At 44.4% G+C, this 13559-nt stretch overlaps 1 protein-coding gene across 1 annotated transcript in view; it reads right to left on the bottom strand.

Moving 5' to 3' along the window:
• LOC147437361 (uncharacterized) overlaps window positions 1-12381 on the bottom strand; it is a 68865-nt gene extending 56484 nt beyond the window's left edge. The window contains exons 1-2 of the mRNA XM_086486909.1: window positions 11804-12381; window positions 11419-11554 (exon numbers count right to left, since the gene is read on the bottom strand). Coding sequence (XP_086343035.1) covers window positions 11419-11554; window positions 11804-11921 — 254 coding nt within the window. The 5' untranslated portion in view covers window positions 11922-12381. The remainder of the gene's footprint in view (window positions 1-11418; window positions 11555-11803) is intronic.
• Between the last annotated feature and the right edge of the window lie 1178 nt (window positions 12382-13559).

The following is a 13559-nucleotide window of genomic DNA, read 5'->3' as shown; positions in this document are numbered from 1 at the left end:
CATCTATAATCAAGAATCATCTTTCTGCGTACTTGATCTTTGCAAAAGAAGTACCTCAAGTTGTATCTAATTTGTCTACCTTAGATAAAAACAGGTCAACTTTTTTGAGTGGTTTCAGTGATTGTTTTTCGGACTCTTTGCAAGGGGAGTTACCTCCCGAGAGACCTGAGGATCATACCATAGATCTTGTGCCAGGTTCTAGTCCACCGAATAGACCACCATACAGGGTTAGTGCAGCCCAGCAGAAAGAGATTGTGAGTCAGGTCAACGAGCTTTTAGAGAAGGGGCTGATTCAGCCCAGTTCATCCCCTTTTTGTTCGCTTGTACTCTTAGTGCAAAAGAAGGATGGTTCATGGCGCATGTGCATTGACTATCGCGCCTTGAATAAGAATACCATCAAGAACAAATTCCCAATACCGAGGATAGATGACATTCTTGATCGGCTTGAGGGAGCGTCATTGTTTACAAGGATAGACCTAAAGAGTGGCTACCATCAAATACGCATTAGGCCAAAAGATGTCCATAAGACTACGTTCAGGACAACATTTGGTCTCTATGACTTTCTTGTTATGCCATTTGGTCTCACAAATGCTCCTGCCACGTTTAATAGAATGATGGACAGAATTTTTAGACCACATAGAAACTTCGTGGGTACCTTCTTTGATGACATGATTGTCTATTCGAAGTCTGAAGAGGAGCATAGGGATCACTTGACTGTAGTTTTCAATGAGTTACGTAAGAACAGGCTACTCATTAATACGAAGAAGAGTGAATTCTTTTTGCAAGAAATTCACTTCCTTGGGCACATTGTTTCAAAGGATGGGGTACGCATGGATCCCGCTAAAGTGGAAGCAATTAGATCATGGCCAGACTTGAAGTCCGTACATGACATTCGAAGCTTTCTAGGCTTATGTTCCTACTACAGGAGGTTCATCCGAAATTTTGCTGAGATTGCTTCTCCACTCCATGCATTGCAAGGAAAAGGAGTTACTTTCAAGTGGACAGCCAAGGAAATTTTAGCGTTCAAACACTTGAAAGAGAAGCTGACTTCAGATCCGGTAATCATTTTGCCAGATCTTTCAAAACCTTTTGTGGTTCAGTGTGATGCATGTGGCCATAGTCTTGGTGCAGTTCTAATGCAGAATGGCCGAGTAGTCGCATATGAGAGCAGAATTCTTTTGAAGATTGAAAGGAACTTGCAAGTCTATGAGAAAGAATTGTTGGCAGTAATTCATGCTCTCACTAGTTGGAAACACTATCTGCTAGGGGCTGATTTTGTTGTCCAAACGGATCATCAAACCTTGCGATATTTTCTCACACAAACGAAGTTGTCTGAGAAGCACATGCGATGGGCAAACATCTTGTCAATGTTCCATTTTCAGATTGTGCATGTGCAAGGGAAAAAGAATGTGGTGGCTGATGCATTGTCACGAAAGCCCAAAATTTCAGCAATGTCAATTCCGTACCATTGTGAACTAGTTACTAGACGAGATGAAGACACAATATGCTGAAGATTCAGATCTTGCAAGGATCTATGACCAGCTTGTTGATGGGCAACATCATGAGCACTATATGCTTAAGAATGACTTTCTCATGATGCATGGAAAGTTATGCGTTACTAAACAGTTACGGCCAAAGATTTTGATGGAAAGTCATGCTCCACCTTATGTTGGGCATCGTGGAATTGATGCGACAGTGAAAGGGGTTGAGGCATTCTTCTATTGGCCAACTTTGCGTCAAGATATTGACACATTTGTAAGATCATGCTTAGTATGCCAAAAAGTCAAATTTGACAGACAAAAGCAATCGGGATTGTTACAGCCATTGCCGATCCCAGATAAGCCATGGGAAAGCATAGCAATGGACTTTATCTTTGATCTTCCAAGGACTATTATTTGTAGGTTCAGTAAGCAAGCCCATTTCATTCCTGTGAGGAAGAAGATAAAGCCAGAACACATGGTCAAGATATTTATGAGCAACATCTTTAAATATCACGGGATGCCTCAGTCAATTGTCAGTGACAGTGATCCACGTATGACGAGTCTTTTCTGGAAGGCATTGTTTAAGAGCATGGGCACTACGCTAAAGTTCTCTTCTTCCTTTCATCCGCAAACTGATGGACAGTCAGAAGAGGCAAATTCTACTGTTTTGGACCTGCTCAAATGTTATGTGTCAAAGCACAAGGCAACTTGGGAACACCATCTTCCCTTGCTTGAATATGCTTACAATAACACTGTGCATACGTCAACAGGTAAGGCACCATTTGAGATAGTGGAAGGAGGGAAGAAAGTCCCGCCCATTTTGCATACTAAGGACAAGATTTTTGAGGCAAACAAGTATGTGCAAGATATGGATGAAACATACAGGAAGATAAAGATTGCTCTTGAGAAGACTCAGGCTAAGCAAAAGAAAGCTGTTGATCGTCACCGTCGTGAACTTGTATTTTCACTTGGTGATTGGGTGCTTTTGTGCTTTGAAAAGGCCAGGTTAAGGAAAAGGAAAGGCAAGGAACGCTTGTTTCCTAAGCTCAGTATGCGATATTATGGTCTTTTTCAGATTTCAGAAAAGATCAACGATGTAGCTTACACGTTAAAGCTACCAGAAGGCTGGAAAATACATAATGCTTTTCATGTCGGCCTTCTAAGACCCTTTGTCGGTGATGTGCCAGAGAATATGCTTGATGAGGAACAACCCGAAGTGGAAGAATTGGATGGAATCCTTGTTCCTGAACAGATATTGGCACATAAAGAAAGAAAGGTTAGAGGAAAGGTTGCAAGACGCTATTTGGTGAAGTTCAAGAACTATCCATCATTGGATACCAAATGGATGGTTGAGTTTGAATTGCTTGATTCACCTTAGCTATTGCAATTGTATCTTGAAGCCTTTCAGATGGAACCCACAGTGACTTGATGTAGATTTTTTGGAGCAAGGCAAGAGCATGGTTCATGATGCTCAAGAGAGTAGTTAAGCAATTGTATCTACTCTTTCCATACAGAATTAAGCTAGAGATGTTTGTGCTTGAGAGTACACTAGAAGACTTCTATGCTTGATATATGTGTCGTAGCCAGGTTGGTGGGATTGTTTAATCGTCCAACGCTACATTTCCAAAAGCATGTATATCGTGGATTCCCATCATAGAATATATGTGATATCAGGAGATATTGCATGTATTATTGGCATGCAAGCGAGGTCGCTTGCAGTATTTCAAGGGTGGGGTGTGTCACCAGGAGGTGTATTTTTCCTGTTGCCTTTCGTAAATAAGTACTAAATATTTTTATTTATTTTATTTTTACTTGTTTTCTCCGAAACCCTTGAAAAGGTGTAAGTGGACATTGCATGGCCAATGTGAAACGGCTGCGGCCGAATAGGTTTCTCACAGCGGGAGTCTGGGTCCGTCAGTCTGGGATTGGTCGGGCCAATTAGCACTGAATTCTGATGAGTATGGAAGCCTGTGTGCGCCAAATGAAGTCTGGGCCGCTCGGAAAGTCACTTATAACTTTATAAGTGAGTGGGAACTAGATAATTAACTCAAAAGGGGAAAACTGGACACATGGCGGCTCCAGGCAGTTTTGCCACTTCAAGCATGAAGAGGGGACGCGCAATTTGAGAGAGGAGGCTGATTTTTGAACATAAGTGACCTACACTGTGTGTGTGAGTAGTGGGTGCAAGTCTACAGCTTTAATGGAAAGCTTGCCTTCTCCTCTGTCTCATGTAGCGCGATGATTTGCTCTCGTGCATCTCTCTCTCCCCTTTGGCACATATGGTAATGCCCCACTAGTTGGGCTAATCAGTTGAACATGTTCAGTTCTGGGGGTTTATGCGCGTTTGCCAAGGCAAGAGCCTTCTAAACAGGAACCGGATTATAGCTAATTGCTAATCCCCCACAGGTACGCACAGTTCTATCGCGAAAGATTGCGAGTTTGGAGAGTTTTCTCGCGTGAAAACTCGTCCAATTCACAGGGGAACTGTCCCATTGCGTGCGGGAGCCCTTGGGACACGCGTAGGCGTGTTCGCTCCGCTAAAAACGATCCGAAACAGCGAATTACAGCCTGCTGTGTTTTTCTGCAGGTTTAGGGTTTCGCACCTAAACTGCAAGGGAACACCGGGGGAGCCTCGTGAGAGCCTTGGGATGCGTGTACAGGCTTTTGGGCACCCGGCAGTGAAAAACAGGGAATTACAGCCCGCTGAAATTCTGTGACAGCTCACCAGAAAGCTTCCAGATAGCGAGGGAATCTGTCCTAGACAGGTGCTTTTGACCTACACGGGTTTTTGCGCCGTTATGCTGCCAAAATCAGGTCGAAAACCTACGTTTTCAGCCCTCGCCAAGTTTGGACAGCTTTGTGAAAGCTTGTGCGAAGTGGTCGGATCGTCTACCTTAATTTGAATAAAGAAATACCGAAAGGGGCGCCAGTCTTTGGGGCCTATAGGGTGTCGGTCTCGTGTGCGCAGTGACATTCTAGTCGCTAGATGCAACTGTGTTCTCTTCCCTTCTAGTTGCTCTGTGTAAGGTTAACAGGTAATTGAAATAGTACCGCCCTCTACGTTGTACAGGCCGGTTATAGAGAGAGATCATCTTCTACTCTGAGACAAATCAGGCCCTTGGGCAGTCTATGCCTCACATTAGTGGATACAGATGGGAGACCGCATGTAGACAGGAGACACGATCAGAGCACAGAGGGCAGGGCTCAGGTGGAGTGGTAGTGTTATTCAAGGAGGAGTTGCAGCCATTGATACATATAGCTCGCAGGGATGAGCAAGTTAGGTATATGTGGGTGAGATTGAGAGCAGAGACAGGTAGATATCTTTACATTGCTATTTGCTACTTTCCCCCGAGTACATCAGTGTATGCACCACCCAGAGGACAGTCCCCCTTTTCTATTTTGGATGATGACATCTGGGAGTTCTCTAGAGATGGTGACATCATCATTCTAGGGGATTTCAATGCTAGGACTACCCATCATCAGATAGTTTTTTATGATACTTCAAAGGAGATGCTGAGAGAGCTCGATGTTACAGAGACGGGCCTATCCAGACTATCACAGGATGGGGAGCATACTGAGTATGGACGACACTTGATAGACATGGGGACTGCACATGGATTAGTCATCTTGAATGGCCTACATAGATTTCCCGATGCGGGGGGTTTTACATGCTTTCCACACAGACATGGAGCTAGCACAGTGGATTATGTCATGGCACACCAGAGTCTCATCCCTAGTATCCAGGACCTCATGGTTGGACCCAGACCTGTTGGTGGATTATGTCATGGCACAGCAGAGTCTCATCCCTAGTATCCACGACCTCATGGTTGGACCCAGACCTATTGGTGTGGCAGTGGACCATGCTCTTGTGTCGCTGACCATCTCTTTCGAGTTTAGTGTACTGTGTAGCACACAGGCCACAGGCAGCAGCTCCTACTCGCTACACCTTCACGCGGGAGACACTCTGTATACATAGATGGGATCTACAAACGCTGTGTACAGAAGAGCCAGGGCAACCTTTGGAGGAGCTTACTGCTATACTAACGCAGACGTTACATGATGCAGCAGCAGAGGCATACCCACACACGCAGCCTGAGCAGAGACGCCGTTCTGGAAGCATGCCCCAGAACAGCTGGTATGATGAGGAATGCCGCGAGACCATACCTAGACTTCAGAGGGAGGTGCTTTTGGGAGCCATCACTCACAAACAGTCACAGATTGACTTCCGATGCCTAGTGCGGCGGAAGAAGAGGGTATTTTTGGCTCACCTAGAGCAGGATCTATACCAGCTATTCTTGAGTCAGGACTCACGTGAGGCATGGCGGCTCTTTCATGAGCATCCCCCCCTTGCCATTACCTCTACAGAGGCCTGGGGCCAATACGCGTCATCTCTGTACACATTTCCTGGACAGACGCCCCTTCCCGACCCCCCCGATCCATGCCCCCACACATGTGCTTTTTTCATCGTTGAGATGGTGAGGAAGGCCATTGACAGGATGAGGACTGGGAGAGCATATGATCATGATGGCTTAGTGGCTGAGCACTTCATGCATGCCACAGATCTACTAGCAGGGCTCCTAGCAATTATGTTTAACCGTGCCATGTGTGAGGGCTTGCTTGATACTTGGAGCCTATCTACTATTGTACCTATCTTCAAGTCAGGAGACCCTATGGAGCCTGGGAATTATCGCACTATCATGATCGAACACACATTGGCACGGTTGTACGCATCCATTCTTGAGCAACAGCTAAGTAGATGGGCAGAGAGGGAGGGGATACGCGCAGCCGGGCAGGCAGGATTTAGGAGAGTTTTTTCTACTCTTGACCATATCTTGACACTCAGAGCCATCATTGAGGAGGGCAGATCACATGGGAGACGGATCTATTGCATCTTTGTGGACTTCCGCAAAGCATTTGACACAATACCCAGAGCTAGATTGATGCGCAGATTACAGGAGATGGGGGTACCCACAGAGCTCATTTGGGGTGCCATGATACAGGTCAGTAGTAGGGCATGTACGCACCTTAGAGGGCCTATCTACAACAGTTCATTCCACTATTGGGGTGAAGCACCGTTGCCTGCTCTCTCCTACTCTATTTGGTATGTATGTGGATGAGGTTTGGTATGTATGTGGATGTGGATGAGGTATGTGGATGAGGTTTCTGACTACATTGAGAGAGATGGTGATAGAGGTGCACAATTGGCAGGAACATGGATTCCACTATTGTTATATGCCAATGATATTGTGTTGATCTCCGACTCTCCGGAGGGGATGCAACGTCACTTGGATGCTTTGCATAGGTTTGCCCATGAAAGTGGTTTGTCAGATGTCTGTCAACCTTGGTAAAACCAAGATCATGGTATTTAATACCACCCCTTAGTGGATCAGGAGGTCAGCACTCGCATTCACATACAGCCAGGAGACAGTGGAGTATACAGATGCTTACACCTACCTTGGAGTGGTTTTTAGTGGACTAGCATTTTCATTGAGAAGAGCAGCAGAGACTAGATTGACCAGAGCCCATGCAGCATTGGGTACATTGGAGAGGATGTGTTCACATGTTCAGTTTCAGGAGCCTCGACGAAGCTCTGGCTCTTTGACACCCTAGTGGCTTCTGCATTGCTATATGGAGCTGACATTTGGGGACCTTCATTGGACCATCATGAGAGGACAAGTCGCACTGATGGATGGGGGAACATGGAGAAGCCACTAGTGTCTATGATCTAACAGCTCATTAGAGCCAAGGCCTTAGTACCAAGTGCCATCATCGAGCAGAGCTAGCTGCCCCCCCACTAGTGGTTGAGGCACTCACCAGATCGGTCTCCTTCATACACCGCATGTGGGAACTTCCCAGAAACAGACATGCCCGCCTTGCACTTGAGTCCTCTCGACAGTTAGCCATACAAGGTGATACACCATGCTGGTATGGGGAGATGACATCATGGTTTCAAGCACATGGGTTCAGCATTGACAGATTGCCCCCCTTCCAGTACTCACTGGATGCACCCTCTCTGACTCTCACACAATCCGAGATCACCAGGCTCATCCGCCAAGACCTAACTCAGCTAGACACCATGAGGACATGGATATAGCCAGCACAGGAGCTGGGCACGAAGATGGCTTTCTACAGAGAGCGTCTTCTCCAGCTTACGGAGACAGTTTTGTGACGACACCCAGATACATGGACACCCACTTGTCTCATGGGATACGATGTGCTATTGGCCAGATACGCACATCTTCACACCAGCTCCGGATCGAGCTGCGGATCGAGACTGGGAGATACAACAGAGTACCAGCAGAGGCCACGACATGCCTCCTGTGTGACCTGGAGCTTGAGACAGAGTTGCACTACACATGCCACTGCCCCGTCTTTTACGAGATACGCGGCCACTTCCACTGCTTGTTTAGAGAGGGCTTCGGACCACTCTCTAGAGTCATGCGGTACGAGGATCAGAGATGCTTGGGTATGTTTTTGCTCGAGTTGCGCAGACACAGAGAGAGCCTGATGAGAGGAAAGGCCAGCCAGTCTCAGAGACAGATCACAGACTTCTTTAGAGCAAACACTGGACACCTAAAGGAGCTACTGCCACAGGAGAGCTCGCCGCCTCACACCAGAGGCACACTGATTGACCGAGCGATCGAGCTAGGGAGATCCAGACGCCCACAACTACAGAGGACTACACAGCATCGACGGAGGCTACATCAAAGGATTCGGATCAATCTGGCCCGACATGCACTACGCACGGTCAAGCTATTGACCATGGAGGAGATTGATGAGATCCACCAATGACCGATGCTAGATCTTTTGTGATCTCTCTCTCTCTCTCTCTCTCTCTCTCTCTCTCTCTCTCTCTCTCTCTCTCTCTCTCTCTCTCTCTCTCTCTCTCTCTATCTATATATATATATATAAGGTCTCTTGGGATAGTTTCCTATCCCACCTAGTTGATTAGATCACACCTAGCTGTTTCGGATTCCATAGCATTTTATTCTGTCATTTTTGTTACTCTGACTTTATATCAGATCCATCACATTGTAACTTTCTAGTCTCATAGGTCATTCTAGCCTTCTGAAGACGTTAATATAACATTTCAATTCTCTCTCTCTCTCTCTCTCTCTCTCTCTCTCTCTCTCTCTCTCTCTCTCTCTCTCTCTCTCTCTCTCTCTCTCTCTCTCTCTCTCTCTCTATCTATATATATATATATAAGGTCTCTTGGGATAGTTTCCTACAACGTTAAAATTCTCTTCTTCTTCTTCTTCTTCTTCTTCTTTTCCTTCTTCTTCTCAATTCAGTTGTTTTGAAGTACTAAAAATCTGTTCCAATCAGCTCTTTTCATCGGGCACGTGGTGCCACACCCGTTACAATGGCATCAAAGCTTCAAGCGTCTGCTTTTCTAAAAGCAAAACGATCCCTTCAAGGACAAACAAATCAAGATGGCGCTTCTTGATTCTACAGAGTATCTACAATTCCTCCTCAACAAACTCAGCGACATACTCTCAAGACACCCTCAGTAGAACCTCTCGATTCTGCACAGCTTTCAACAGTTTCTGAACTACATGTAGCCACCTCTGTTGCCTCAAGTTTTTCCTCCTCCATCAGCAAAAAGTACAAGGGCCTCCTTTCAACAACCTCCACAATCTTCTATTCTGATCGAGGGAGTTTTCAGAAATAATCCGACTTTTACCCAATGCAACCGCCTTTGTCAATTGGAGCCCATATGCCTACCCTTATTATCCACATTCAAGGGTTCTCCAAATAACACCAAATCAGCCCCAAGAGGGTGAAAAACAGCAATCAGTAGTACGCTCCTCTTTGTCACGAACATCAGAACCGTAAACTCGCATAGATCACCAATCCGACTCGAGCGCATCCTGGCTCTAATATCATGTTAAAGATACAGTGGAAAAGGCGAATTGGATGACGATCAAGTTTGCAATTGTGAGCACAACTCCTCTCTGTCAAGGCAACCACAAGATCTCAGGTCTTCCACGACAAAGAATCCTCCAAATCGGTCTCCATATGTGGAGAGCCCTCTCACACGTGCCTGCCACGAGGTGTCCTCTTGCAAGAGACGGTGAGATCGCGCCAAAGAGAGAGAGAGAGAGAGAGAGAGAGAGAGACGTTGCAAATGGAAAAACTAAAGAGGGTGCCACAAGAAAATGCAAGAGAGAGGAAAAAAAGCTAGAGGAGCGCAATCCCAAAATGCTAGCTAGCTACAAATGACAATGTGTACAAAAGAAGGGGGGTAGGGAGTCCCAATATAGAGACTCACCCCTCTTTCCCATCTCAACACAAAAAACCCCGACACACTCAGGTCAGGGTGCCCTCTGATAGATATGACACCTCAGCCTATGGCCCAAATGGCATGGATGTGCCAAGGTGGCACATTAATGCCACGTCATCACGACATGACACTGGGCTGAAAACTGCAAAAAAATAGACTCTGAACCAAAAAGTAGGAACACGGATCCCGGCTCATGCCAACCTACCAAGTGGACACATGCGTTGCTCATAACCACCAGAAAAGGTACATCTACCTCAAATACGCCAGGCACAGCCACAAAACAGCCATCACTCTCTAATCTGCTCCTCGGAGCCACCAAACTCTTAACATTTGAATTTGAATCAATCTAAATTCCAAGAAATCATGAAACCGCTTAGCATAGATACCTCATAATGCAACCATGTGCTCATATATGTGTATGTTGTAAGTAAACGCTCAATACATATGCAAATTTGACAGGGTCACTTTCTTTTGACCCAAAACAAAAATCAATAGGTCTTGCGTATGAACTAGGAAAAATAAACTAAAGAAATAATCAAACCTTGCACATGGTTGGCACCATCTCATGTAACTCAAAGGATGTCCTTAGTTGCTGTGGCATTTTGGAGAAGCAACTAGCGCTCTTACCTAGCTTTTAGACATTGTAAACCAAATCTATCTAGAACTAAGCAAGAGAAACAAGTAAATTTCTCACAAAGACCCATCTACCATTAAACAAAGGAGACAACCAAGTGAATACTATGTCGTGTACTATTTCATTGGATAGCTTGCCAATGGCTAGGCAAAGAGAGCAAGCAATGACTAGCTTGTCACTGGTTAGACGAATAAGTGAATCGTATGTCTTATACAGATTTCGGTGGATAGCTTGTCAATGGCTACGCAAAGAGCACAAGTTAGGCAAAAGCTGCTTGAGAAATGAACCTTGCAATACCAAATGCAAGAGTACAAATGAGTGTATACATGAAAGCCAATTGTAGATCAACAAACTGCGTACTAAGAAAACCTTCACCCACCCACATTATTTGGCTGAGAACAATACTCTAGCACACAATAGAGAAATAAGAAAACCTATCTAGGTCATAATAAGAAGAAAGAAATAGCCAAGGCTTTTGTAGAAAAGCAAACCTTGCAAACCAAACCTAATTAACGTTAAAATCGCAGATCCCACACACTATCAGACCCAAGCTTCTGGACAGTTAACACGCGTTTTCCACATTAAAATTGTAAGGCCCAGGTAGACAATCAAGTTCCAGCTTCTAGGACAATTAACAAAGCCTTTTCCCACCCTAAAAATTACTAAGTAGTAACTCAAGAGTATGGGTGCATTGTTACAATTACAACCCTAATAATCCACTTTTAAATTACTAAGTAGTAACTCAAGAGTATGGGTGCATTGTTACAATTACAACCCTGATCCGCCTTTAAGCAACTATCTGAGCACTAAAAGCTTCAATACAGACAACTTCAATCTAGCTAAATAAATCTTTCAAATTCAAACTTAAGTACTTTTGATTATAAATAATATACACTAGTTGAACCATAAATTACCTTTAAGTTGCAAAAAAGAAATTTTAAAAAAAAAACCTCGTGTTTTGCAAAGCCCATAAAGACAAATAAGGATCAATCAACTCATAAATGGAAAATATATTTTACGTGCTAAAATCTGCTGATGCTGTTGCAGCACGCAATCCTGGTGTGTCAAGACAGGCACCCCATACAGCACCCTTATGACCATCAAAAGTTCCAATCCAATCTCCTGTTTCTCCATTTCTCAGCATTGGCTTTCCATCTGCCATTCAAGTAATGAGAATAAAGGTTAATGTGCAAGCCATCAACTCTAGCACTTTCATGGTATCTGTTACCTTGCCACTATAGTGCTCCCCAACCCATACTTACATTGTTCATTCATGTGACATTTGTATATATAAATACATCAGAAGATGCAGCTAAAACAATTTCTTACCCACCAACTCCTGAGAGATGGCTTAGATACACACAATTGCAGGACACACACACAAGCCCTTAAAGAGGTGCTCACCTTTGCTGGCGCTTATGAGGAAATAGCCATCAGGCGTGATGGGGCTGTAAAAGAGGTCCACGATGGGTCTGGAATGACCATGGCAGACCAGGGGTACCTGCACCTTCTTCTTCTCCATAGATCAGCAAAATGACACGGCGACAAAGTTTCTCTTCTCCAAGGCGTGTGTGTGTGTGTGTGTGTGTGTGTGTGTGTGTGTGTGTGTGTGAGAGAGAGAGAGAGAGAGAGAGAGGAGAGTGCGTTAGTGTATGACTGGATTGAGCATGTCTGTACGTGATGGTTGTGTGTTTGAGGAGACTAGACCTAGGGTTTGCAAGAAACTTTTGCGGTACATAGATCAGCAAGAGCTGTAGCAAGCTTCTTTCTTGTGTCTCTGTGTGTGTTGCGTATGAGTATGTAAGAGGAGGTTTGTACAAGGCTGTACGCAGAGAAAGAGAGAGAGCTTCAGCGGCTGAATAGAAATTCCCGCATGGTTGCACCCAGAGGGCTGCTTGGGAGCTCAAAATGGGAGGAATCTGAACGACTAGGCTTCCTGTGCAAAACGTTTTTTTGAGCTGATGAGACCTCAAAGGCTTACTAGAAACCAGAAAGGCAAAGGTTTTTTAACTTCACTCCATAGCCTAAGGAAAAGTAATTCTATTAAAATTTTCATCGAGCCTCTTTTTGCCCATTCTTGCACGACTCGAGTTCGATTCCTATGTAGAAAATTAAGTTCTGCTTCGGTGTAAACATGTATGGTCCTTGGTAATGAATTAGTTTTCAATCTCTCCAATAAACTCATCCATATCATGCTCCTCTTGGCCTCGAAGTCTTTATGTAGTTAAGAACTTTTTTTTCCGTTGCAACGTGCATAAAAGAAAGTTAAATTATCATATGTGTATTTTGTTGTTGTTATTCAGTGGATGTGAGGAGTATGGAATGATTGGCAAAGAGCACAATCAATGTATGAGCCTACACATCTCTATTATGCCAATGTGCTTTCTCAGTAAGCAGGCAGAATAACTCTTGCAACATAAGTGCTAGAACCTACACCATCCTCAATATATCCATAGAAGTTGTTTGTACATCATGGCCTTGCACAACATTCCATAAACCCTTTCACACAAGCAAATATTGCATTATATGGGACCATGTTGGTAGTTGTCCCTGCCCAATTTGTCCCCAACAGGCAACATGCTCAAACCCTCATTGTTGTTAGCCATGGTTGGTGACTACACTTGATGCAAAAGTTGCTCGTAAAAAGAAAAAGTTACACAAAATCATTGTGTACCTTGATTAAGTGAACTTTGTTTAAGAGAAGGCTTAGGCATGATAGCTTATGTACATTTGCATTCCAAGCATCGATAAACGACATGTGCTAATTCATTCTCTCTCTCTCTCTCTCTCTCTCTCTCTCTCTCTCTCTCTCTCTCTCTCTCTCTCTAACTGCACTGATTAATTCAACATAATCAATAAATTGTATTGAGCATGGGTTTGGATTAAGGCCTTCGAGCAATTAGAATCTCTTTACGGCATCATTGGGCTGCTCTTTTGCACTACGTTAGTGATTCTGATTACTCCTTTTCAATTTACAATTACTATCTTCGCAGAGGTTCAATTCATATATCACTTGTGTGTGGGAGATCCCATTGTCAACAACTTTTCATAGAATCTAGCTCCCAATTTATGTTGGATTAGGCCATCTATTACCTAAGCCACGAGGGCTCAAGGTTAGCTTACCCACATTAGAGTTCTTTGATTGGGAGTTCTTGTGCTC

The sequence above is a fragment of the Adiantum capillus-veneris genome, chromosome 17 (genome assembly GCF_014529385.1).
Source record: "Adiantum capillus-veneris isolate H3 chromosome 17, ASM1452938v2, whole genome shotgun sequence".
NCBI lineage: Eukaryota > Viridiplantae > Streptophyta > Polypodiopsida > Polypodiales > Pteridaceae > Adiantum > Adiantum capillus-veneris.
This window is presented reverse-complemented; position numbering and strand designations above follow the sequence as displayed.